The 27,391-nt window shown below is 42.5% G+C and overlaps 1 protein-coding gene across 2 annotated transcripts in view; it reads left to right on the top strand.

Moving 5' to 3' along the window:
- Positions 1-27,391, top strand: part of PI4KA (phosphatidylinositol 4-kinase alpha) — an 86,821-nt gene that overhangs the window by 5,984 nt on the left and 53,446 nt on the right. Inside the window, exons 3-18 of one of the 2 annotated variants that reach the window (XM_019499152.2) lie at positions 1,415-1,508; positions 3,120-3,208; positions 4,401-4,473; positions 4,859-5,118; positions 6,739-6,805; positions 10,506-10,654; positions 11,305-11,370; positions 12,344-12,440; positions 12,846-13,037; positions 13,530-13,630; positions 15,901-16,030; positions 19,937-20,066; positions 20,609-20,704; positions 21,332-21,515; positions 22,595-22,698; positions 23,109-23,277. In XM_019499152.2, coding sequence (XP_019354697.2) covers positions 1,415-1,508; positions 3,120-3,208; positions 4,401-4,473; positions 4,859-5,118; positions 6,739-6,805; positions 10,506-10,654; positions 11,305-11,370; positions 12,344-12,440; positions 12,846-13,037; positions 13,530-13,630; positions 15,901-16,030; positions 19,937-20,066; positions 20,609-20,704; positions 21,332-21,515; positions 22,595-22,698; positions 23,109-23,277 — 2,001 coding nt within the window. Of the gene's footprint in view, positions 1-1,414; positions 1,509-3,119; positions 3,209-4,400; positions 4,474-4,858; positions 5,119-6,738; positions 6,806-10,505; positions 10,655-11,304; positions 11,371-12,343; positions 12,441-12,845; positions 13,038-13,529; positions 13,631-15,900; positions 16,031-19,933; positions 20,067-20,608; positions 20,705-21,331; positions 21,516-22,594; positions 22,699-23,108; positions 23,278-27,391 lie in introns of both variants that reach the window. The other variant, XM_014598846.3, reaches the window with a different exon arrangement.

Genomic DNA, 27,391 nt, shown 5'->3' with positions numbered 1-27,391 from the left:
GCCCTCCAACCCCCCACATATACACACACCCCAACATACCCTAGGCCACTGCCTCACAAACCCTCCATACACATCCACCCCACCCCCCATACCCTACTATGCACCCCCTCCACACCCCATCCTACACATACACACACCCCTGCCCCAACCACCCCATATACAAGAATAATACTTTATTTTTTAGTTATTATGCATTTCCCTTTATATACAGTACACAAACACAAAAACATGACAGATATTTTTTGTAATAAAGTATGTTGTAGTAGGTATTTGACATTTAATGTATGATTTGGTTTTTTTCTGGTTCCAAAATGGCAACCCTCCCCTCCCAAAAGGAGCATTTCTGTGGCAAGGTATTAGTATTAAGGACCCATTTGAAAGGCTTTGAAAGTAAAACAAGATATGGCAATTTGTTGCTTGTGATGAATATAATGTGTATAGTGACAGGCCTGGTACTCAACGTGTTTGCTCAAAAACAGGTTCAATCACTAGCCTAATTTTCACAACCCTTAGTCAGGTTTGGACTTAAGTTTGTCTCTGAAATCAAGGCCATAGTTTAATTTCTGTTTTTAGAAAGTGACAGAGTTGAAAATATAAACCTGAAATGCGGTTGTGGTTAACCTTTGTCTTTGTCAGGCAGATAGACATGGAGCTCTTGTGACCTGAGCATAAAGCATTGGCCTGATCTGAGTGGTGTCATGCCCACAAGGGCCTGATACAAAGCTTACAGAACTTGATGCAAATCTTTTTGTTTCCCTCAGTGGGTATTGGCTTGGGCCCTTGGGTTTAGTCATGTCTTCTTGTTATATCAGTGAATATGTTAAACTATTAGCCACTTTGCTCACTTCTTGATTTGTTCTTTAGTTAGTAGTGTGAACTATTTGATAAAGACTGGACAGACCACTTACAGTTCTTCTGAAGCTTTACGTCTTGAAAGGCTTTGAACAAATATTAATTTATCAGCTGTGAGGGAGGGTAGTAATTGTTTTTAAATTACAAACTGGAAAATTAACCTATCTGTACAGTACCTCAAGTGATTTACCCAAGGCTATAGGAGTGAGTCAGAGATGGGTTTGGGATTAGGATTTTCCAGGTCTGTCTTAAAATCATTTTGCTCAGTTGCTCTGCCTCTCAGTGCAGTTGCCAGTCAGTGAGCCAAACCAAGTTGCATGATAAGACTAAACTGATTCATAGGATGGAGCAGCAGTGTCCCATTTCATCAGCAGTTGGATAGATGAATCTATTGCAGTCTATAGCATTGCATTAGTTAGGTGACTTGCCCATGTTAAATTGCTTTTGCAGTATTCAGGTAGGTTGTAAGTAATCCTTGGATGAATTGTGTGCATCTAATGTCCATTGCAATTGTGGTGTTCTTTTTTTCTACTCCGTTTAAAATAAATGTTTTCTCTTTCAGCACAAAGATAATGTGGTGCCTTACCTTCTCCGGCTTCTGAGGGGTCTTCCTAAAGTACAATGGATAGAAGAAAGTACTGCACGGAAAGGAAGAGGTGGTTTTAAGTTTGTTATTACTCAGTAAATGCAGCTGGGGAATAGAACTGACTTGGACAATTCAGGACTTAGTACAAAGGGAAGTTATCAGCCTTATCGTTCCCTTTGCTCTTGATATGGCTGCCTGCAGCAGACTGGGACTGTAGTAAAATTGATTTTTCCTGAGAGGCAAGAAAGAAAGTTGAATTGCTCTCAGCTTTCCTGCTTGGCTGCTCTCTACTTGGCTGTGCTGTCCAAATAATTGAATACTTGCCACATCTTAGGATGTAATTGTTAGTAGAGGGGTTGTAGCAAGAGAAGGGGAAAAGGGGAGTCAGAACTCTTGGTTTCTAATTGCAGGTCTTATACTGATTATGCTATTTACATCATTTTTTTTTTTAGGGTTTTATGTTATCTGTCTTTAACATGGATCTAAGAATCCCACAATGAATATTTTAACCTTTATTTTGTTAAGATTTGTAAGAGTGTTTTGAAATCAGGAAGTGCTCTTAAGAAGTGCATGCTACTGTTATTACTGGTACAGTTACTAAACTATAATTGAAATACTTAGGGCTTTCCACTTCACTAACAGGCTGTGTAAACCAGAATCTCTGCTCATCTAACAGTTTTCTTAGTACACATGCTTCATAATATGTTATTGTTTTGCATATGCTCCTGTCCATTTTTGGCATTAATAACAGAATGTACTTTGTCACCAAAATTGTTACTCTGTGCAAAGGATTCTCAATCAGGGTGCTGCAGCATCCTGCAGCTCCTCGAGATCCTTGGGTGCCACACAGTGTTAGCACTCTTAGGTGTGCAAACATGATTCACAAGATAAACTCAGAGATTTCAAATAGGAATCCAGTGTTAAACTCATTCTGACCTGTTATGGTCCTGAAGTTTTTTGCAACAGAAGAATTGCTCAATTATTTTTCTGTAGTCAAAAAATGAGTGGAAAATAAGAGCTGGCATTTTCTGAGGAGGTGTCTCAAGTCTAAGAAGGTTGAGACTCAGTGCACCATGTCATGCCTCATGTCACTCCCCTTCAAGGGACTGATTCTTCAGCCTTTACAAATGTTACAAGAGTAGGGTTTTCCCCTCTCCCCCAAATGGTAGAAAGACTTTTTTTTCTGTAGCCCATGTACCAGGTTTATTAGCAGTAGTAAGCATGATTGTTCCAAACAGCAGATGTTTCTGCTCATATCACAGTCCTTTGTTTTTCTTGCATTCTTTTATTAACATGTTGATTTCAGTCTTGAAATCGTGAGGAGTTGGAACTTCTTTTTAAATTGAAAATAATTTATTGTTTAAGTGTTAATGCTGATTGACTGACTGTTTGAGATCATTCCTCTTCTGCAGCTTACATGTGAACCAAGACACCTTTTATTATTCTGAAATCCAAGGACTCTCTTATCTATTTTGCTTTCCTGATTATTGGCTAAGGGATACCAAGTAAATCTTTTAGTACATAGTATGTGTCCAGTGAGTTGCATGGTTCAGAGATTCTATGAGGCATTGATAAGAGTGCATTATGACCTATTATGCTACTTTATTTTTACTTGTTTTCATATAGCTGATCCTAGTACTATTGTGCAATTGTATTTTCCTCTTCCCCTCTTATTTTCTAGGCATACTTCCAGTTGCAGAAATCTTCAGCTTCTGCTTGGTGACTTTGTTGTCAGATGTTGCCTATCGGGATGCCACTCTGAGGGAACAGGTAGAGTTCATTGATGATCTTCAGGGTGTGGCATCATAGTGTGCCTTTACATGAGTATGGAGGGTGCTCTGACACGCTGTAATTGCAGCATGTCAGACCAGACTCAATTAATTGAGTTGGCTGGAACGTGGCAGTTGCTGTATGCTAGCATCCTCCTACGTCTCATGTATCAGTGTCCCTGAGCTCAAAAATGGCAACAGGGGCACTTGAACTAAAGCTTGGCAAATGAGCTTTAGTTCAAGTGCCCCCACTGCCATTTTTAAGTGCAGAGATGCCTGAGAGAGACAGCAGCGCTTTAATTAGAGCAGCTTTCAGAGCCACTCTAATTAAAGCACCATGCCTCCCCCCCCACCTCTGGAGCATGTGTAAAAATGGTCATAGTACACAGACCCTTGTTGCCTAAATAAATCTCTCAATCGTGATAAATTTTACATTTTAAGTGGAGCATACCAGCCCAGCTTCCCTGCACAAAAGGTCTGATCCTTTACCCCAGTGGTGCTCCATCCTCTGGCCCTGCGGGCCAGATGAATAGTTTGGGGTTGGTCCATGGGTTCAAGCCAACACGCTGGCTCAACCCTGTGTATGCCTGGATCTGGCTGTGTGCTGGTGTACAAGTTTCTCCGCAGGCCCAGAACCTTGTGGGTTGGGGAGTGGCAATTAACACTGCCACCACTCTCCTGCTGCTAAATTTCCAGACCCATGAGGAGACCTGTGGATCAGATGACACAACTCTGTGCTCTTGATCTGGCCTGCAGGCCAGAGTCTTAGCACCCCTTCAGTACACTCTTCTGCATTGGACAACTGTGTTAATGAATAGATCTGTTGTGCTCAAAAATTACTTAGTAAATTTTCAAGTTGGAGCCCAAAAATATTGTCCGTAAGCAGGCCCAGTGGCTTAGAATTAATGCGTTTTATAGCAGAGTTGGGAACACAGTGACCTGAATGTGCCATTATGTACAGGTTGGCTAAGGATATCGCATGCACTATAGGGCTGCCCTGAATCAAATGTGTTGGAAGTATATCTTTTCATTACATGATGTAAACAACCCTTTCACTTTAAAAGATAGACTGCCTACAGTTAGTACTTGCAAAGTTAGTATTTGCAAGTTTCATTTGACTTCATGTAATGAGTTGATATGCACCAGCCTTTAAAGGCTCATGAAGGGAGTTATATGTCTGCCCTCATTTTTAGATTTTGGAGGCAGTTCTACAAGTGATGCAGTTCCTGCTGGGAATGTGTCAGTCCCCACAAGTTCAGGATAAAGGTAATGAAACAGTACTTTTCTCGTCTTTAAATTGGTGCTACATCTTTCTTGGAGCTGCCTCTGGCCTTCACTTCTTCTCTAACCTTCATCATCATTCTTTTTAAAAGGTATATTATGTAATTAGTACTCCCCCTTTGAACTGTTTTTGGTAAGAAAACACTTATTTCATTGTTTTATGCCGATTGGTAAATGTTGAAGCAGCAAAATCATTTTCAGTTAAAATATGCACATCTGTTGGTTTTCTAGTTATGCAAGTCTAGCTTCATGAGGTGCATTATGCTATTGTGCTTCTAATGAGCTGGTAGCAATGCTGATGACAGGAAGTCCTAAGCATCTGATAATATGTTGCAATAAGAAAGTGGTGTTACCTAATTTTGTTTTCCAGAATATTTATGCAAATATGCAGTGCCATGCCTGATCGGAATTTCACGAGCATTTGGTCGCTATAACAATTCAGAAGAAGCTCTTCTCTCAAAGCTGTTCCCTAAAGTTCTTCCACATTCACTGAGGGTCCCTGAAGAGCTGGAAGGAATTCGCAGACGATCTTTTAATGACTTTAGATCAATTCTTCCCAGCTCTCTACTCGCTGTCTGTCAGGAAGGAACCTTAAAGAGAAAGGCCAGCAGTGTGTCCAGCATCTCTCAGGTTAGTATGACCTACTTAACAGAGAAGTCAATGTTTAATCATTTGGTGTTTTCTGGGAGGCAAAAATAATTAAAATTGGGTATGCTTACAGTCATTTAATGCCACATTTGAACAGATTTAAACTGTCAGTTTAAATTATTTAGCTCTCCCTTAGCAACAATAAAGATGTAGCTGGTTATTAAGTGATAATTGCTTGCACTGGGAACATATCAAAGCATTTGGCATACATCAAACTTTGTGGTACTCCAGCAAAGCAGGTATAATTATCCCTATCTAATGCATGGGGAAAGGGAGACCAGGAAGCAAATAACTTAAGTTCTTTTTCAAAAGTGCTGAGCCCCCACAAATTCCTGCTGTCTTCAACAGGAGTTTGACATCTTTGGAAAAAAACAGACTTAGAATGATGTCTCCAAGCTGACAGGTGGAGGCATTACCAGAGTTGGATATATAATCTGTAGGGCTGTGTGAAGCTTTGGGTGCTGATTCAATCTGGAGGAAATTCAGCCTGATTCAGCGGCTGAATCTCCAAATCCAAATTGAATAGGGACCAGTAAAAAGGTCCGAATGGATTCTAAGCTCTCTGAACCGCTTCGGAGAGCTTCAGTCATTTGGGCAACAGGGAGCTGCAGCCGGGCTTGGAGCTGGTAAGTAGGAGTGAAGGAGCTAGAGGAGGGAGGAGGGGCCATGGGGGGGGGGGACCCCTGCCAGGCCCCATCCCCTGCTTGCTCCTTCAGCCCCCCGTGGCTGCCCCACCTGGCCCTTTAAGAAAAAAGACCAAAAAACCCCCAGACTCACCAGCTCCTACAGTGGCCTCAGGGCTTCTGGGGGCTCGTGCAGAGCTCCCTACGCAGTGCTGGGCAGCAGGGATCGCCTCCCCTCCCCCCCCCCCCCCCCCCCCCCCCCCCCCCACCAGGCAGGAGCCTGTGAGTTCAGGGGTTTTGTTGCTTTTTTTTTTTTCTTAAAGGGCCAGAGCTGGGGTGGGTGAGGCACCCATGGCGGGGGGCGGGAGGGCTCATGGCAGAGCCCCCCATGCGGCATGGGACAGTGGGGGCAGTGGGGATCGCCCCAACCAGGCAGCACCCAGTCACAGTCAGCTTTTTTTTTTTTTTCTTTTTTCAAAGACCCGGGAGCTGGGGCGGGTGAGACAACTGTTGCCAGGACTGGGAAAGCGGTCAGGGGATGGGGCCTGTGTGATTCGGAGATTCAGCTGATTCAGCAGCAGCCAAATCTCCAATTTGGATTTGGCCGAATCGATTCAGGACAGTGATTCAAATCGCCAAATCAAATCACTGTCCCCCAAATTAGCCGAATCTGGAGCAAATACTAGCCACTTCACACAGATCTAATAATCAAGGCATCCTTTAACCAAGACACTTGCTACTATTCCCATTATCTTCCTGTTTTGGTTGAGATTTGCAGTGGGAAGACCTGATCCTGAGCGCTCAGAATTCCTATTAATGTTAGTGGGGGTTGGAGTGACTAGTATTCTTTGGGAAATAGTAATCTTAACTATGTTTGTTTTTCTCAATATATTTATTGAAGAGAAGTTTGAGCCCATGTTGTGTGAGTGTGCCTTGTGAGCCTTTAGTAGTAAAAAGTGACTGTTGTCTTGTGTTTCAGGTTAGTCCTGAACGTGGAATTCCTCCTCCCAGCTCCCCAGGTGGATCTGCTATTCATTACTTTGAAGGTAAAGTTTGCATTTATGGTGCAATTGACTGGTCATCCTTATACACAGGGATGCTAACAAACCCAACCTGCCTTCCCTCTTCTCTGCCTTTGTGGCTGCTTGTAGTAATTCTCTGGCTAACGTTCTGATAAATAAAAGATTAACAAATTCTTGGATAGTTTTTACTGCCAGCATCAGTGGTTTCTGGCATCAGTGTCTTTTGACTATGTTCTGAGAGAGAATTGTTTGTTGACTACTAAGTTGTCTGTGGCTAATACAAAAGGATTGAGTTATCTCAGGTTAGAAGATTAGGTGCAAGGGGTTATATCCTACTGCACCCTTTGACTAAAACTGCAGATGGGGATTGGAATATTGAATCATGTCTGCCTGGTTATATAAGCCCAGTGCAAATAACCACTATATTTGGAACAAACTTGTTGTTTATCACTTATGTAATCCTTGCTAACGCATGCTGAAACAGTGGCTAGCCATGGAAGAATCCAAAATAAGAAAGTAATGCGAGGGAGATGATGAAAGACTGTATTGCCTAGAACTCTGATTGTGGGTAGGTGGGATTGGGGATATACTAATGGGATATTAGGCTAACCTCTCTCCTCCTCCCGCCTCCCCTCCCCCTCCCCAAAAAAACAAAACAAAACTCCACAGCTTGTGTGAAATGAGAGTAATGTCTTTACCTGTTTGGGGTCTTTTGGAGGATGTCCACAGACACAATGAAGTGTCATGCAGAGATACCCTGACGTAGTACTTCACATCTGCGCTCCACAACTGGAAGCAGGATAGCTTCCCTAGTATGATGCCGCATCCAGGCTAATAACTCTGGCTTCTGAACAGTGTCACAGTAACAGCTGTGCTGCTTCTAGTATCTGACCTAGTGCATAAAGAGCTATCTCGGGTATCGCTGCACAACACTGCTGTGTGGCATATAGGCATATGATTGGTGTTTTTACTTTTGTCTGGTACTTATGGCCATGTCCACATGAGCAGGGGGTTGCGTTTGCAGCAGCACAGCTTTGTGCCACAGTACACGCCCCTGCCTGTGTACTTTGCAGCAGGATGCGTTGTCCTGCTGCTCCATGTATTGCAGAGCTGGCTGGGGCACAGGGTGCTTCAGTGCAGGGCTAGTTTGCAGGCAGCCCCCCCCATGGAGGTACCCTGTGCCCCAGCCAGCCAGGGAGCTGCATGTGGAGATGGGGGAGCCAGCCAACTCACCGTTGCCTGCTCCCCATCTCTGCACTGCAGAGCCCCCATGCTGAGGCACCCAGCGTCCCAGCTAGCCACTCTCCAGCTGGCTGGGGTGCAGTGTGCCTCGAGATTGGGGAGCAGGCAGCCCTGGGCTGGCTGTTTCCCTGTCTCAAAGCACACTGCACCTTTGCCAGCTGCTCCATGGCTGACGGGTGCAGTATGCCTCAGCACAGGGGCTTTGCAGTGCAGCCCCCATGATGAGACACTTGGAGATGAGAGCAGCCAGCCCAGGGCTGCCTGCTCCTCCATCTTGAGATACCACTGAGCCCCAGCCAGCCGGAGAGCAACTGGGGTTGGGGCTCAGGGTGCCTCAGGTCAGGGGCTTCACAGCATGCAAAGATGAGCTGCTTGCTTCCCCATCTCCATGTTTGTCCTGGTGGCTGCCACTTGGGCATGCTGTGCACCACTTTTTTCTTCTGGGTGTTTTTTTACTACCAGGAAATCTTGGTAGCAAAATTTACCCTAGCGCTGCAAATTTGCAGCACCGTGCATGGTTTAATGTGCAGCACTTGCGGTTTGTGGCACCGTAGAGAGGTTTGTGGTGCCACAAACCACATGTACCTCCATGTCTGGATCTGGCCTGTAGAGTTTTAATGCTTGGGGTTTCTTCAGCCGTGGATGGAAAGATGTTTTCCCTTTGTTTAGGCAGTTCTAGCTTGAGTTTGTCTCCTTCATTTAATTGCTTGTCTCGTCTTCATTAGTTATTTCTGGGGATCTCTTCCTTCAGAATCAGTCATGTGTTACAAAATAGGATTTATCCATGGTGGACTGGCCCAGTTACATGGATGCTGTGCAGTTCACTTATTTTGTTGTTCCTGGTTATTTCAACACTGCCTAACAGCAAACCAAAAATATGGCACGACAGTGTTGGGTACCGTACAAATGCATCTAATCCCTTTCTGTACCTTCCCAGTCCACGTGCCTCTTTACATTAACCTACAGTCTCCAGGTTTCATGTTTTGAATTAAAAAAAAAAAAATTAAAAATTGCTAAGCGGAGGAGGATTCTTCTCCTATGCTGTTAATAAAAATAGAGCATAGCTGGATGGCGTGCATGGTTGCTTGGGTTGGATAGATGTACACTGTTACAGATGTGCATTCTGAATTATAGGAACTGTAGCAGGCCTATGTTCCCGCTCGTTAGGTATTTTATTTTCAATACTTGCTTCTATTAGGTGTTTCTGAGGCATCTAAACCTTTAGTTATCCCTATTAATGTACCCAAACAAGTATGTGATAGTGTTTTTTTTTTTCTATTTTCTCATGTTTGAGAACATCATTTTTTCTTGAAGCAAGGGAATTGATGATTTTCATTGTTTTTATTCTCTTCAAAGCTGAGGTGTTAGACAAAGGGACCAAAAAGCAGATTTATCAATAAATAGTACAATTTTGAGAGTCCATTTATCACAAGAGAAACACTGCATTAATGCACCTAGCTGAGTAGTTACAAGACACAAGCATGTAATCCCAGAAGAGGAATGAAGTGCCAAAAGCAGCTTGATTAATGAGCTGCTAGATTAATCAACTATTCTGAAATGAAAACTGTAATTGGATTTCTCTTGGCCCTTCAAATTGTAAGTGTAAATTGGCTTTTGTTAAGCTGTGAGAGGTTATGTGGTTTTGTTTAAAATGATATTTTGCAAGATCTTTCTCATGAATGTTAGCCAGTATTGTTACATTTTTATCATCCCAAACCTGAGTGCACACTGAGTCTTCTAATGCAAATTTAACTGCAGAAGTTGACAAGTGCTACTATAGACCATTAACAAAATGAATGCAAAAATTCTTTCTCTTTCCTGGAAGGTGAGGGAATATCAAAGAAGAGGATTCTGTTTTCTTTTTACTATAGTTTTGGGGCCTGATTTGGCTCCAGTGAAAGCTGAAACAAGTCCTTGGACGTTTCATAGACATTAGGGGCTGGAAGGGACCTTGTGAGATCATCCAGTCCAGCACCCTGCCATAGGCAGCAAGTCAGCTGGGATCAAGTGACCCCAGCAAGGAATACATCCATATGGTTTTTTGAAAGAGTTCGGAGTAGGTGCTCGCACCACCTCTGGGGGGAGTCTGTTCCAGACCCTGGACACTCGCACCGTAAATAACTTTTTTCTTATGTCTAGTCTAAATTGGCCTTCCTGAAGTTTATGGCCGTTAGACCTTGTTATCCCTTGGGGAGCTCTGGTGAACAGTTGTTCTCCCAGGTCCTGATGTACCCCTCTTATATAATTGTAGGCTGCTACCAAGTGCCCCTGAGCCTTCTCTTTTCCAGACTGAAGAGTCCCAAGTCCCTCAGTGTCTTCTCATACGTTCTTCCCTCCAGGCCTTGGGGAGAGGCTGAGGGACTTGGGACAGGTGTAGAAATTTAAGATGACAATATCTTCTGTACTTATGGTTTGTCCCTTAGCCTTCCAGGTATAACAGAATGATTGTTGTGGTTTGTTTTGTTTTTTTTTTTCCAATCAGGTTCATACCTACCTGATGGGAGTGCATTGGATCCTGATTATTATTTATCTACAATCAGCTCTAGCTTCTCTGTGTCTCCTCTTTTTAATGGTATTAACAACAAGGAGTTTAATATTCCACTGGAAATGCTCCGTCAGCTGCTCCACATGGTACGGTATGAGCCACATTAAAGACTGCATTCAGGTCTGACTTGTGTGAGAGACAGATTTGTGGTTTTGTGTGAGTTTGCAGGTTGTAATGAAATCTTGAAGGTGTGTAATGTAATTTTGTAAGCAGTCTACTAGTTGTGCATACAGTGTTAAACTTGGCATGTAAATAGGAAGATATTTTTTTCTGCATAATTCTTACCAGGTTTCAGTTAATATTGCCAGAAAGTCTTAGGAAGTATTAGTAATTTGTGAAATAAGAGGGCTTTGCCAGCACATTACTCTGCGTCTGCCAAGCCAGTTGATCTGATGTAGCTTGTCTTTTGTGCCTGGTTGAAATAATAAGTGTTCTTCCTGCAGCGAGAACAGTATTATTTTCTGCTGGGGTATTGCTCTTGGGATTACGTCTAATGGCAGAGCTTGGTGGCTCTGTCCACTTCCTGTTTTACTGACTTGGGCCTGGTTGCATCATTGCAGTGGAAATACAGTAATTTCTATGATCATCCTAACTTTTCACTGCCCTAATTGTAGCCTGATGCTATTATCCAAATGATTCAATGCTTTCTTAAGCCAAGCAAAACTGTGATTCTGGAAAAGAAAACTTCTAGTAAGATAACACCAACTATGATATCAAACATCTATTTTCCTTATAGGTAAAACAGATTGTTGGGGATACACTTCTCAAAAGCCTAGATGCAGTTGTAACTGAAGTTGCAGAGGTATGTTTTAATGATGTTAATATTTGTTTAAAAAAAATATTCCCCTAGAACCTCAACACTCCAAACAGTATAGCTTAGGGAATCTGAAACTGGTTATTAAACTTTGATTTGTTTTCAGGTAAGGTATAACAACATAAGTGAAGAGCATTAAATTGCATCCCTCTTTTTTTTTTTTTTTTTTTTTTCTTATTTCTTAAGCCAGAAAAAAATATAGTAGATTCTTTTGAGCAAATGTGTTAGTTTGTTCTTCATTGCTTGCTGATTTGGAAGTTCTTGATAGTGCTGTATTTTTAAAGATGTCCTCCTACAAGTTTCCACTTCTCAGAGTCAGTGGACAATTTCTGTCAATAGAGGGTTTTTTTTATTTTTTTTTATTTTTTTGCAGAGAAAATAAGTCTCGACCTCTGATTCTTTCCACTGTTTTGCATTTATCTTGCATCCTCTGTCAGTATTTCCTCTAGTGATTCTCAGAAGTTTTAGGCATGGAACTGTTCTGAACAGAGTTTTCAGAGCTGAACAGACAAGTTTTTTCATTAGTTGGAAAGGCCCATGTTCTTGTCTACAGTCTTTCTCCTAGTGCGGTAGTATTTTACATGTAGTCTTCGAGGGGAAACAACTTGAACTTCAGCTTCTGCTGTTCCAAACAAAGACTATTTAGTGTCTCTTGTTCTGAATGTGGCCATATTCAGATAATACTTCCTGCCAGGATGTCTTGTCTAAATAGGCTAGCTAAATCCTGTTGAGTACATTCAGTGGTTATAGTTTTCATTCTGATTAACAGTAAAAGCTGAAAATGAATCTCTTCCTGTGGTGTATGATTGAAATGCAAATTATGCCAGTTATCACAACTACATCTCCAGGAGAGAAAATAGCAGTTCCCTGACCTGAAAAGGTCTCATTTGTTTAGTATTTCATATGAAAATATATTTTATATATTCCTTTTGAAGCTTACCACTGTTTTTTATCTTTACAGATGAGTCCTAATGCAGATGTCTATTATAAAACATTCAGTGACCCTCTTTACGTTGCCCAGTTTAAAATGCTGAGAGACACACTGTATTACATGAAAGGTGTGGAACTTAGATCCTTATGAATTCAAGTAATATGGTGTGGGGTATCCTAAAACAGTGTGTTTGCATAGCATGTTCTGCTTCAGGTGGCTGAAGATTGGCTGCATTTTATGGATGTTGCATGTATCTTGTGCAGTTTGCTTTGGAATACTTCAGTCTAAAACAAATTTATTATAATGAAGTCCTGGGAGGAGTGGGCCAACCAGCATTCAACCTGTCTACTTTACTAGTGTTCTTTGTCAGGAGATGCTTCCACCTCCTGCTCTAACACTACAGTAAAGATACTTGTATGAAATATTTAATTTACATTAAATATGCAAATGGATTGATTTCATTTGTAAACTGTGTTTTGGGACACAGCAGCCCTCCTCTTTCTGGAAACAGTTTGCCCTCCTACTCTTTCAGATCTTCCGAACTCCTTTGTGAAGGAAATCCATGATTTTGTGCTGGAACAGTTCAACAGCAGCCAGTCAGAACTTCAGAAAATCCTCCATGACGTGGATCGATTACACAATGAACTAAGCCCCCTGAAACTGCGTTGCCAAGCTAATGCTGCCTGTGTGGATCTCATGGTGTGGGCTGTGAAAGATGAACAAGGTGAAAAACACACATCTTTATACTTGCAAGATGTCTTTTTATCCTGCAGAAATGTCTTGTACAACTCTTTCTCCATTCCAAGTAGTTGATGAAAGATCATTTGCATGCATTTGTGATGGATTTGTTTTCCTCCTTCCTTTATATTTTAATCTTAATTTTAGTGCTATCCTGTTATAAAATGAGGATATTCTTATGTTTTTAATACACTTGTAGACTATTTTAAACATAAAATGTCCCAGAATTTAACTTTGAATGATATAATCATCTCAACCATTTTTGTAAGAACTGTTTATTACAAATATTAATACAGATACTGAAATCTTTTCTGCCAACATAGGAAGCAAAAACATTCGTTTACATCACTGTTATCTGAAGTAGGTGAATCCAGCAGATTCTCCATCTGCCTTAGGGTCTACAGTGAGCACATGATACTAAATTAATTGCGCATTAATTGTTTCCTTTTTATTTATTTATTTATTTTTTGGAATTAAGGTGCAGAAAACCTGTGCATCAAGCTCTCAGAAAAGCTGCAGTCCAAGACCTCTAGCAAAGTCATTATTGCTCATTTGCCACTGCTAATTTGCTGCTTGCAGGTCTGTCCTTAACATTTTTATGAGAAACTTTTATTTCAGTTTTTCAACCAGTCAGTAAAATTGTTTGCACCTTTACAGATGAGTTTACTTAAGAGATGAGGCAGTTGTTATGGATGAGGCAGTTGTTACGTTACTATTTGTTAATGTCTTTTGCCTAGGAAAGTAAAACATCAATGACTTAGTGGTCCTCATAGCCTACTTTGTGTGAGCTGTTTCTGAGAAATTTAGTCAGGGGGGTTATTGTACAAGCTGTTTACTTCTGAAGACCTTGGGTTCAGATTTGTTAAAACCAGTAAAAATTGGAGTAGAACTGGACAGTTGATTGGACTGGAGGCATCTGACTTCCCAAATCCAGGCAGGCATCCTATGTGCAAGCCCCAGGCCCAGAGGCTTTGGGGTTATTTGAAGTCCCAGACCAATGGGTCTGGATGGGAGGAGACTTGCACACCAGGTGATAGAGCCACCATACTTGACAGGCTCAGTTGAATTTTGGAATTGACTATTAGACTTAGCCTAATTGAATTTGGAACTGATTTGCCCTTGAACAAGATAAAAACAAAGTTATAAAAGACATATGAAGTCTTAACCATCTAGTGCAGGGATGGGCAGTTATTTCAGCTGGAGGGCCGCTTAATGAGTTCTGGTGAGCTGTCCAGGGCTGCAAGGGTAGCCCCGCTCCCTAACTCCTGACCTTTGTCATTGGAAGTCCTTCCCCTTGCCTCCAGAAGTACTCCTTTTGGCAAAGGGGTTTACCATCTTGGAACCAAAGGGAAAAAAATATATATATACTAAAAATCAAACATCTGCAGTAACATATTTTAATTCTATTTCAAAAAATAGTTTTGTCCTGATTTGTGTCTGTCATATACATAGGGATGATTGCATAATCAAAATGAAGTCTTACTCTTACCCCATCAAACACCTCCTCCCCTTGAGTACAGCCCCTGCCCGCCAGTGGCAGCAGCAGGCCCTCGGGGCTGGACCTTCGGCTCCATTGTATGGGGCTCGCATGCCCGAGCCCTGTGCCTCTGTAGGGAGTCCTGTGTGATGAAGCTGGCGGTGCACAGGCAGCCCAAGGCTGGGACGGATACAGTGAATTACATCTGCCCACAGGCTGGCTTTAAATCACCTGGTGGGCCAGATGCGGCCCTCAGGCCGTATTTTGCCTGCTGGTGATCTAGTGATACTTGAGTGGTTGGTTTGGAAAGAATTGAATTGGACTGAAATAATTTAGGCGGGCAAAGTGTTGTGTTTTATAAAGGCATATCCAGTGGCATTAATTACAGGTTTCCCTCACTTTATGTGGGTTCTGTATGTATGAATTCGCTCTTATGCGATGATCCTTTTTATTCCAAAAATTCATTATGTGCAGTAAATTCACTCTTATGCAGTCAGTGTGGTAGAAGCCTGCAGTCAGCTGCTTTGTGCAGTGCCTTGTGGGAGTGATGCACACCAAAATATAGTCTCCTGTGTGGATCTGTGCTCCTCCTTGCTCATTGACTGCGACACGGGTTTCTGTAGTTGCCATCCCCATTATGGTAATATTCACCACCACCCTGTGCTTGTGTGTACTGTCTGCTGTTGGCGAGTACCAAAATTGTCTTGTAAAAGTGGTAGGAATGGTTCTGGGGATGAGTACAGTCAAGGTCTTTGAACATATCCCTATTTATTACTTTGTAAAGTGGGTTCTCTTTATGCGAATTCAAGTTATGCATCGTTTTCCAGGAACGCATGTACAGCATAAAGCGAGGGAAACCTGTATCCCCCTTTGTTGGCAGGCTGGGGTGGAGGGCAGTGTGAGAACATTCCCAGAAACTGAATTTCCCTTTCTCCATTACCTTTAGGTGAGCATGGCAGTGCTTGCCTGTGCTGTATCTGGTGTGTGGGCAGTGTGTTTATTTTCCAGGATAAGCAGTGTGATAACTGTCCTGAACAAAAAGATTTTAAAATAAGGAGAAATGAGTGTCCTGTGCCCAGCCTAGTTCTTGACACCTGCCTACTTCATTAACAAAATCAGGTCACATCTGTTATTCTGCACTCAAAAGTGGGATAGCAAAGATATTGTTTCTTGTGGCTGCTTAGCATTTGAATGTATTTATCCCATAATCTGAATTCTTTGGAATTAGACTGATGTAATGTATTGGACACACTCCTGTGAAGGCACCAAAAAAAGGGCAGGGGATAAGCGCATAGGTGAAATAAATAGGTCTGTTCATGCAGTGAGAATATTTCAAATGGGATGTTTTAATGTATCCACATTTTTGTTCTAGGGTCTAGGTCGTTTGTGTGAGAGGTTCCCTGTTGTGGTTCATTCCGTCTGTCCCTCCTTGAGAGATTTCCTTGTAATACCTTCTCCAGTTCTGGTGAAACTATACAAGTACCACAGCCAGTATCACACAGGTAAAATTAAAGCTGTAGTATTGATTCAGGTATATACCATAAACAGTACTAATTTGCCCTTAAACTTCCTTTTATTACTGCAACATTTTTCCCTACCTATCAAAAGGTGTGTTTGTTTTTGAGAGGGATTTTAAGACTGAGAGAGAATGCTTATCATGTTATTGCAAAAATATACCCAGGAGCTAACAATTCTTATCTGCGGCGAGGTTACTAGTAACTGCAAAGTGGCATCAATATGTCAAAGTTTGTGTTTTATATATGATCAACTGAGATTCTGGTTTCTCTGATTTAAAAAAAAAAATCTTGAAGTTTTGGTTTAAAAAAAAAAAAAAAAAGTAACCCCAAATCCATATTTAAATCTCAGAAAATATGAATTGGAGGTTACTTTTTTTTAACTAAAAAAAATCCCCAATTTTTTAATAGGGGAAAACCATGATCTCTGATAATCGTACAACAGCAAAAAATTATCATTTCTGAAACTAGCAAAGTTTGATAGAAGATCCATAACAAGTGTGCATGTTGGTATAATAACTTAATCTATAATTTTTGAGTAGGCTATTATAAATGGCTTTATGTTATGTTTTAGGATTTTAAGTCTTTTTTTTTTTTCAATTACTTTTAGTTATGCTCAGACTCTCAGCTCATTTGTGCCTAGTTTAAGTGAAAGTTAATAAATTATATTCACCCAGCATTTCTCTTTGATCTAAGGAGAGTAGACACTGTTGCAACCAAGGAGGGGCTGGAAATCCTATTCCTTGTGCAGGATGAGTTGCTAGCAAATTGACATGGATTGTTTTCGTTCTGTGTGTCGGAGAGTGTGCAACAGATGCATGAAAGAAATTAGGAAGGTTTTGGTGGATTGGGAAGATATGATGATGATCAGGCAAATAATTTAATGGGAAAAGGGTGAGCCTGCCTTGTTGTATTTTTAAGGACACTCTTTGTGCAAGCTGCTCTGCATAGCCAGGTAGAGCCAGTGTTCCTGACTCCCTAACCGCCAAATATTTAATTGAACCTGTTTGCATATAGGATGTTGCTGCATTTGTTTTATGAAAAGCAGTTGATAATATAGGGTTCTGTTCTTATTTCTACTCTGAGACTTGCATATATCAGTCTTCAATTACAAGCCAAATGTTGATTTCTTCCTCCTCCCCCCCGCCCCCACCTTACCAGCCAATTCTGCATAATTCCTCTAGTTCTGAATACAAATCTGTGTTCCTTTTTATTTTTTTAAAGTGCCACTATTAATAAAAGTTCTAGAGCTAAAGTTTTTGGGCAACCATTTTTGTCAATAGTGACCAAAGTGGAGCAAAACAGAGCTTTTCTTTAGCCATATTATCTGAGTTGCAATCTGTCTTGTCAGGGAAAAATGAAAAATTGGGACTCTGTCATTGTGCTTTATTGTTACCACAATCTGATGCATACTGTGAGAAATCTAATCCATCATCTAGTTCTTCTGTTTTACTTCATTGGAATTGCACCAGGGATGAATTTGGCAATTGTCGGGACCGAGGGTCGGTCTGAGGCTATGGCCAGTAGCCCGGACCGTCAGGTGGGGTTTTTCAACGACGGAGTAGAGTTAGGCACAGAAGCATATTGGTTTTATAAAGAAAGCTTTACTTACACTGCCGATGGTCACAGTGCAGGAAGGAAACTTGCTTGAGTTGCAGTTGCACACAAACAAACACAAATGAGATCTCTTCCGAACCGCACCGAACCGAGATGAGTCATTGATATACGACTCCACGAGCGCTTCACGTGGGTGATACGTCAAATTCACACTACGATGGGGAGTGGCTAAGAGCTGATCAGGCCTCTCTGTCCTCCTTCAAGACACACGCAGAGTTTGCTAGGCGCTCAGAGTTCCCCACGAGATGGTTGTGGAGTCCTCCAACTTGGGCGGAAACTGCTCTAACCTTTTGTACGGCTAACGAGCCAATTGCTAGCCGCCACGTAGGAATAATTTAGAATCAGCCAATAATGGGGTACGAATTTGCATATGTGTGGTGGGAACTCTTTTGCACCGGGGATTTCTCTCTGTAGCTGAGAAATCCACCGTGCAAAGAAAGCTTCATGTGGCGGGAAAATTCCAATGTGCCGAGGCACTAAAAATCATTGGGTTATGACAGCAATAAGGTGTTAGAGCTACTGAGATGTGTTGCTCTACTTAATGCAATTATTGTATTCTGAAAACTGATTCTCCAGAAAGTCATTAAGGTGGGAATCTGTTTATTCACTCAGAGACCCAATATTGTATGTATTCAGCTCAAGTTCTGAGAACTGAGCAGAACTTTAGCATCTTGCATATTGTCACCGGTAACAGATGCGCAATGCATGGTCTTCTAGACCTTTGCTCACACCCATACTTCTTAACTGCCCAAATGTATGTAAATAGGAACTTAATGAGCACTAAGGCCGTGCGAAGCTTTGGTCCCTGATTCTATTCAGCCTGATTTGGTGGCCGAATCTCCAAATCTGAATCGACTCAGAGGACCCTTTAATCTCTCTGAATCAAATCGGAACCCTCCAAATTGATTCAGAGATTTGGACATAGACACAGCTTTAAATGTTTTTTCTACTTACCTCTAGGTAGCAGGCAGCTCGTGAATGCTGCAATGCTGGGGCGCGTGGAGTGTCCCACAGCAGTGTGCGGGGCTCCCTAGCGCGCTCAGCAGCAGACCCGAAAGTGGACCAGAAGTGCTTCCAGTCCACTCAGGGGAGCTCACTGGGGGCCCCCCTATACTTCCCCCAGCTCGGTGACTGGTGTCTACTGGGTCTTGGGGGAGGCACTTGGGGTCCCCCTGCAGCCGATTGCCGAGCCAGGGGGACATGATGGGGTTCCTTCCTCAGCAGGCCCGGAAGTACTTCCAGCCTACTTCCAGGTTCGCCTCTGAGCATATGATTCAATGCTGATTCTCCGAATCAGCATTGAATCTTCAGATTCAGATTCGGCCGAATCGAATCGGGGATAGTGATCTGAATCGACAAATCGAATCACTGTCCCTGATTCGTGCCGAATCTGAATCAAATCAGGCCCACTTCGCACACCCCTAATAAGCACTATTGTTGATTATGCCAAAATAGTGATAAGACCTATTTTGCCCAGTCTTGGCTTTAAAAAAAAACAAAACAAAAAACCCCCCCAATAATAGCTAACAGAATTATAAGGCAATTCAAACTTAACTGTGAAACAGAAATAAGCAGATGCATCTCTGGACATGCATAAAAAGCAGATTTCTTGAATTAGGATGCTAATATTTTTGCAGTCACTTTTTCATAGTACGGTTGCACTTGGATATAAATTTCTCCTCATTGTCTTGAGCTAGCAGGTGGTGTTTAGAATCTGATTCTGCAGATCTTTCTCCAGAACTCCTCCATTTTCTACATTTTCTTGCCAGATTCCCGTCTTTCCCTGTGGAATTCGATTATCTCTAAGTAGTGTTATCTTGCTAATCCAATGTAAAAAAAAAAAAAAAAAATCTTTCCTGACAACTTCAGATTTTCAATTAAGATGAGTTTGGAAAAAATTAGTGTTTGACCATCAAGGAAGCGTAGAATTAGTTTAATAACTAGCTCACCCATGATTCCCATCAGATTTCAGAAATCCTGGTATCAAGTTTTGAGTATCTGGGTTTTTGAAAATTGTAGCTGTTGCAGTATTAAAAAAGAAAGCTAATAAAATGAAAAAGCTGGAGATCTCTGAAAGTGAAAAGTAATGAAATGCAGTACAAGCTTAGGATAGTCACAGTTTGTACAGCTTTAAAGTTCTTCAGTATAACCCTGTCATCTGCATCTTGGTCTGTTCTGCATTCAGTTGCCAGGTATTGATCTGCCTATGTGTTCACATCTCAAGGAAAGATATAGCAAAATACATTGTCTTCTATACTCTATCTCTGTTCTTAGTAGGTGGCAATGACATCAAAATCAGTGTAACAAATGAGCATTCAGAGTCTACTTTCAATATAATGCATGGCAAGAAAAGTCAGCCCTCCATGTATGAACAGCTTCGGGACATTGCCATAGACAACATTTGCAGGTAAGGATTGTGCTTGAAAACACCCAGTGACTAACAATTACTATTTAAAGATGAGTGCTGTGCGGAGAAGGGGGCAAACGGTGTGAAGATTTAAAAGGAGATGATGTTGGATGCAAAGTTTTGGGGCTTTTTTTTGATTAAGTGAACTTTTGCATGCACGCTGTTGTACAGCTGGAAGGTATTTGTCTAGCAACTGGACTGCTTGATGGATGCATGCATGCTTAATTTAGTAGCCACCATGAGTCAGCTGGCTTTTTGCAGCTTCATCAGATTAGAATATTACGTCATCCTGCAGAACTGATAGACAGTGAACCTTGGGGTAGTGCAGAGGTACCTATTCCTCACCCCTTTCCCCCTGGCCCTCTATCACATTAGATTTTTCTTACAGACTGATTGGGTGCATGGAGAGAGTGTTCCAGGAGGAGTAGGACCTAAAACAGGATTAGGCTTTCTAAAAGATGCTTTTGTCACCCCTGAGCCCCACTGGGTGTTCATAAGACTCCTTACCTTCTTTCCTATTCACCCATGTTGCTGTTCTGCAGGTGCTTGAAAGCTGGTCTGACCATAGACCCAGTGATTGTTGAGGCCTTCCTAGCCAGTTTGTCTAACCGTCTGTATATCTCTCAGGAGAGTGACAAGTAAGTAGTTTAGGCCTCTTATCCATTCTTTTTTCCCCTATATTGTTTAATTAACTTAAAGCTCACTTAGCACAATGAGCTTAGCTCTGATGGGTTCTTATTTTCAAACAGAGGGGCTTGTGCACATCAACAGATGATAAAATACTGTTTGAATGTCTCTATCAAGTATTAAAGATTTATCTGAAATCCCAGGTGAAATGAAATTGTGCGAGGTCTTGGTAGGACTGCAGTCTGTTCCACACACCCATGTCTGGCACATTTGATTGCTACTCATGGAGTATGAGCTCCCTCTCTTCTTGAGGGAGAAGATCTAGCTGTAGTTGCCTGCCTCTTGTGGTTCTGGAAGGTTGCCAGACTTCTTATCTATTTCTACTGATTCTACTATAATTAATGACTTGCAGATCAGTGTTCTATGAAAACAACAATTTTTATTCCTATACTGTATTAAGTCTCCTTTTAATTATCTGGTGTGGGAAGGTTTGGATCAATAAGAGGCTAAAATACTCTTTCATTTGACCAGATGGACCAGTGTAAATTGTTTTCCCATAAGAATTCCAGCTCAAATGGTAAATGTAGAACTGTTTCTAGATATTTATGTGGGGCGGGGGTTGTTTGTTTTTTTTTTAGGGAAGCCCACTTGATTCCTGACCACACGATTCGTGCTCTGGGCCACATTGCTGTGGCCCTTAGGGACACTCCAAAAGTGATGGAGCCGATCCTACAGATCCTACAACAGAAATTCTGCCAGCCGCCGTCACCACTTGATGTGCTCATCATTGACCAGCTGGGCTGCCTGGTTATCACAGGAAATGTAAGGAGAGAGGAGCTGGCTGAGAGAAGAAATTGGCCCAGGGACAGCTCTCAATTGTAGTTGTCCAATTCAGGGCTGTCCAGCTTATAAGCAGCTCGAGGTTGCATGCTCCCCTGGCTGCACCAACAGGGATTGCATATCACATAGGTTGCACACTGCACAAGTACCATATTTCCCCTCTCCTCAGCCCTGACCTCATTCTTGCTTCCTGTGTGTGCCCACTGGGTCAGGGGCAGGAAGCTGGAGAAGGGAGAGGGAGCCCAGAGGCTCCAGCTGCTGTTGCAGTTGGAGTGATAAGGGGAGTGGCAGCTGGGTGGGAGCCCAGGTGCTGCAACTTAACCTTTTGTGGGCCACTAGTTAGATGGCCTGGTCTAATTATTTCCTTCAGTTAAGGGGATGCTGTTACCTTGTTTGAGCTCTTAGAAGCATCTCTGTAATGCAGCATTTATCTTGTCTTCAACATTCACAGGCTCGTACAGTCATTTTGTTTCCATTTAGCATTTTTTCTGATATCAGTGATAATGTGAAAAGCCATTAGTCCTTATTTCCATAGGTATTCTAGAAAATATTATAGCAAAGGAAATAGAAAGTTGGGTTTGTTTGTTTTTAACAACTAGGGTACTCAAGAGCCTGAGTCCTCTTTTTAACTGTGATTTAAGAGTCCAAATCCTCCTTGAAAACAGGATTTAGGCTTCCAAGTCACTTGGATCAAATTTTAAAGGATATTTAGGTGGTGCAAGGTCCAAGTCTCATTTTAGGCTTGCACTGAAAATCAATAGGATTCAAGAGCATAAAAAAATTCCTAGCAGGCAAAGATTTAGGCTAGAGAAGTTCAGCCTGGTGACTCTAAGTTTTATGCACAGATATGAGCAACTCATGATGGCCTAAGTTCTTTTATTCTGAACTTCTGCTTTACCTGAAACAGAAGCTGTTAGGTCAGCTATAATTAGATGTCCAGTTAAGATCTTCATCCTATTTCTGTTGAAGGTTTCATTTGATTACACAGAATTTTAATTTTTACAAATCCATTCTTTTAATAGGAATTCAGTGGACTCTACTTAGTTTTTGTTTTCTTACAGCAATATATTTACCAGGAGGTCTGGAATCTCTTCCAGCAAATCAGTGTTAAAGCAAGTTCAGTTGTTTACTCCGCTACTAAGGATCACAAGGATCATGGATACAGGTAACATTTATAATTGTCACCTTAAAATTTGTGGCCATTTTGATGTCTCCCTTTTTTGTGAAATGTCATAAATTTACAATTTTACCAGCATACTTTATATTTTGTTTAATCTTTTGTTTTGCCCCATGTTGTAAAGAACATGTTACTGGTATCCTTATTTATCTGGTGAGAGGTAATTGGCTATTACTACTTCATGGTGGCAAAAAAGGCTGCATTAGCCCAAAAATGCTAGAATTTGGCACTGAATGATGATACTCTCATCAGTTCTTTATTCACAAAATATAGCTGCCAACAGCAGCATTATATTGAAGGATGGCTGATTGGAGTTACTGAGATAATGCTAAAAAAGAAAAATAAACCTTTTTCATCAAGGAGTAAGTTGTTTCTAATTTCTCTTTCTTCCTTGTCAGACACTGCTCCTTAGCTGTCATAAATGCCCTGGCTAACATAGCTGCTAACATTCAAGGAGAACACCTTGTGGATGAATTACTAATGAATTTGCTGGAACTGTTTGTACAGCTTGGGCTAGAAGGAAAGAGAGCCAGTGAGAGAGCAAGTGAAAAAGGACCAGCACTGAAGGTAAAGAGTGGAATAAGGTTTCTGTTGGTCATAATTCAGTACCTCTTGACTTTGAGATGGCTAATTATTTCTATAACGTAATTATTTTTATCTCCCATGAAGCAAATTGTTTGTACTCTTTCTCATTTGCTTAAGTATTTAACTGTGAAACTTGAAACACATATGTATTCTGGTGCATGTAATACAATATTAGTATAGATTTTTATTACCTTTCAAACATTGGGAAAGGTTTGTACAATATCTGTGAACTGGGCTAGTAGTCATGTGCCCATGTTTGTTTTTTAAATGAGCAAACTGAGGCCTGGTAGATCTTCAGTGAATGGTCAAGTGTATGCTAGAGGCCAGTGACAGAACTGGCTACCAAAGCCAAGAATTCTGACTTCTGTAACCTTGCTATTACTGCTTCCTAAGTGATAGTAAAATATTATGAGCCTCTGGTTCTCATCTGAGCAGCCCCACCTGTTTAATTTTTTCTAAATTATTGGTGTGGTGGACATGGACATGGTGTCGTCGCCCCCCCCCCCCCCCCCAAGATCTGAGTCAATGCAGACCTATACAATTAAGCTTATAATAGATAGTGTAGAATAAACAGCCTGGTGCAAATGACAACTGTAGTCAGATCTGTGCAGATGACTAAGCAAGTATTCGGAGTGTTAGATTACACTTTGATTAGCTTTCACAACAGTCTCATATATTATTGGCTGGAGAGCTACGCAGCAGAGTTGTGCAGCTCTAATATACCATACAAATGCTGTCTGTATGGATTCTCCATCTTCATGGACATGTCTGCGCTGTCCAGGGATTGCTTTAGGCAGTGTTGCAGTGAAGTATGGCGTGCCTGTTCCTCGTACGCTACCTTGGAAGGATTTAATGTGTTTAACGATAATGCAGCCTGGGGTGTGCGCCTGTAACCTACCCAAGACCTGGGCATCTGGCCAACACCACACTAAAGTCGGATACATTTAAGTCCTTTTGGGGTATAGTGTGTGCATTTCAGCACTCCATAACACAGTCCTTAGAGATGCCATATATGATGATTTCTGGAAATTGGTGCAGTTATTCTGCAGCTTTGAGATCCTTGCCAGTATGCTGTCCTTTCTGCTCATATCATAAAGAAAGCAAATTGGCATTTCTGATTAGCAGGGATCCTGGTTTTCTCTGATTTAAAAATCACAACTTCTCTTATAAAAATCACCAAATCTCTGGTAAAAACCCCAAAATCCATGTTTTTCTGTGATTAAAATGAAATACCACTATATATACATAGGTATCAGTTGAACACAATGTTTTATTGATATATTTACAAGTTTAAAGCAATTTGGAAGCCTACCAGTGCCTCCATCAGTATAATAAAATACATTCTACATGCCTATAATTTTTGGCATTTGATTTTTGGATTTTTTTTATCATAGATTCATAGTTTGTTAGGGTCTGGAAGGGACCTCACAAGATCATCGGGTCCAGCCCCCCTGCACGAGGCAGGAAAGACAGCTGGGGTCAGGTGACCCCAGCGAGGTGATTATCCAGTCTCCTCTTGAAGATTTCCAGGGTAGGTGATTGCACCACCTCTAGAGGGAGTTTATTCCACAGTCTGGACACCATAACTGTGAAGAAGTTTTCCTAGTGTTAAGCCTGAAACGGTTTTCCAGGAGTTTGTGGCCATTACTCCTGGTTTTCCCCAAGGGTGCCCTGGTGAACAGTTGTTCACCAAGCCCTTGATGTAGTCCCCTGATATAGCAGTAAGCTGCTACCAAGTCCCTTCTCAGCCTTACCTTTTTTAGGCTGACTAGACCCAAGTCCCTCAGCCTTCCCTCATATAGCTTGCCTTGCAAGTCTCTGATCATATGGGTGGCTCTTCTCTGGACTCTCTCAAGCTTTTTCATGTCCTTGTTGAAGTGCGGCATGCAGAACTGGATGCAGTACTCCAGCTGCAAACTCACCAATGCTGAGTAAAGTGGAAGAATCTCTTCCTTGGTTTTGCTTGAGATGCATTGATTGATGCATGCCAAAGTATTATTTGCCCTGCTGGCTGCAGCATTGCACTGATGACGTGTGTTCATACCATGGTCTATTATTACCACTAGGTCCCTTTCAGTCGTGGTGCTAGTCAGTTTGGCATCAAGCCTGTAGGTATGTTGGGGGTTGTTCGTTCCCAGATGGAGAACTTTACGCTTCTCAATGTTGAACTTTTATCTGTTCCGATCCATCCAAATTGCCAGCCTGTCTAAGTCCACCTGTATCTGCAGCTTATTTTTAAGCATGACCACGCTTCCCCATGACTTGATGTCATCTGTGAACTTAGCCAGTGAGCTCTGGAAAACCAGAACTCCCTCTACCCATTTTGCTCACCAGGATGCAGGTCCAGCTTCAGCTGTCCCCCACGCCCCTGGCTTTGTGGTGTTGAGCAGCTCTGATATACTGGTGCCCTGCCCATGCCATTGCCCCTGCAGCCCTGCTGTTGCTCCTCACTCCCCACCCACAGCCCTGCCAGAAGGAGTCCCCAGCTGCCCTGGATATGGGGCCAGGGACCCAGGTCAGCAGGCCCCCTGTATCCCCCAGCAGCTCCCAAGCCCTGGCTGCCACCTGTGGGAGGCAGCAGCTGCTGCAGTGGACCAGAGTGTGGAGCCTGGCTCCCCCTCCCCAAAAGCCACACTGCTTGAGCAGAGCCTGTGGGGGTGGGCAATGCAGGCTGGTGGCTCTGGGCTCAAGGCACCTCACCCTAATGCCCTAACCCCGGGGACTTCTGTGGCCCACCAGGTGGGACCTGGCACAGCAGGGCAGAGAAGCTCAGTGATGTTACTGGGATTCTCTCACTGCCATGGTAAGGTGTCCCCTGCCCACCCGGCAGCTGCAGGGGTGGCAGTGCAGAGTTGTGCTCCCTGCTGCTGCTGGACAGGCAGGAGGCACCTCACCATGGCAGTGTGGAGCTCCTGGTAGCAGCACTGAGCCTCCCCACTCTGCCCTGCTATGCCAAGTCCTGCCTGCTAGGCCGTGGAGGCCCTGGGGGCATGGCAGCAGGGCAGGGAGCCCTGAGCCCGCAGTGGGCAGCCCACATCTGTCCCTGACCTGTGCACATCTCAGGCATGTGCCCTCATTCCCCCTGGTAGTGCATGCAGTAGCGGGGAGCCAGCCCCCCTGCTGCCGCTCTGGATGAGCCAGCTGCTTCTCCATCTCTCTCCCCTCCTGGACCTTGCAGCCACACATGGTCCTGGGCCCCAAGCCCCAAACACTGTTTGAGCTGGGCAGCAGCCCCAGCCCTGTCTCCCTCCCTCCTCTCCCTTCCTTCCTCCTTCCCTATGGCAGCCTCAATCCTCTTTCTCCCCTACCTCTCCCCCAATTTACCTGCAGGGAGCTGCTCTCATGCTGCCTGATAGCCGTGTGTATATGTATGCATGCACATGCATGGTGTCCCCTGCCATTTCCCATGGTTTTTCTCTTTAAAAAGAGAAAATCTGGGTTTTACCACATTTTTCCATGTACAATGGAAAATCTGAATCCCTGCTGATCTTAAGTTTGTGGAAGCACAAGGTGATGCACAGAAAAGTGAGAGAATACTGGAGAATTGGGCAAGGTAACTGACAGAAGCAGGGTGGAGGATTGTAGTTGGCTTGCTTTGCTTTTGGACTTACCACGTTCCTTCCCAGTGGTTTACAATAATCCTTTACAGCTCACTGAAATAAGAAGCTAATACTGATGTTTGATCATGGCTCTTCAGCTTCCAAATAAGATCTATTGCATGTAGAGATCAACACAGAAACTAACACTGCTTTTGTTAAACTACTACAGAGCCCTGTGAGGAGCTTCTCTTCCCATACAAGAGTGGCTTATTTAGGAACAGGTTTAAGTTTAACCTAATTGATGTTTGCAAAACTGAAACAAGCCTGCAGTAAACTGCAGTTGGACTGCCTGCACTGATTTTTTTTGCGGGGGGAGGGGAGCATGGTTTATTTAAATCAGTTTAAAGTTGCCCCTTAAGTAAGTCTCAGTAACTCTATCTATAAAGAACTTCCCAGTATTTTCAGTCAGCTGCCTGTAAAATATAAACTAATCTTTAAATATAAAGGTCTGAGAATGGATCCCCTTAGCTAATTGTTGAGTATTTTAACAGTAGATG

The sequence above is a fragment of the Alligator mississippiensis genome, chromosome 10, assembly GCF_030867095.1.
Source record: "Alligator mississippiensis isolate rAllMis1 chromosome 10, rAllMis1, whole genome shotgun sequence".
In the NCBI taxonomy this organism is placed as follows: Eukaryota; Metazoa; Chordata; order Crocodylia; family Alligatoridae; genus Alligator; species Alligator mississippiensis.
This window is presented reverse-complemented; position numbering and strand designations above follow the sequence as displayed.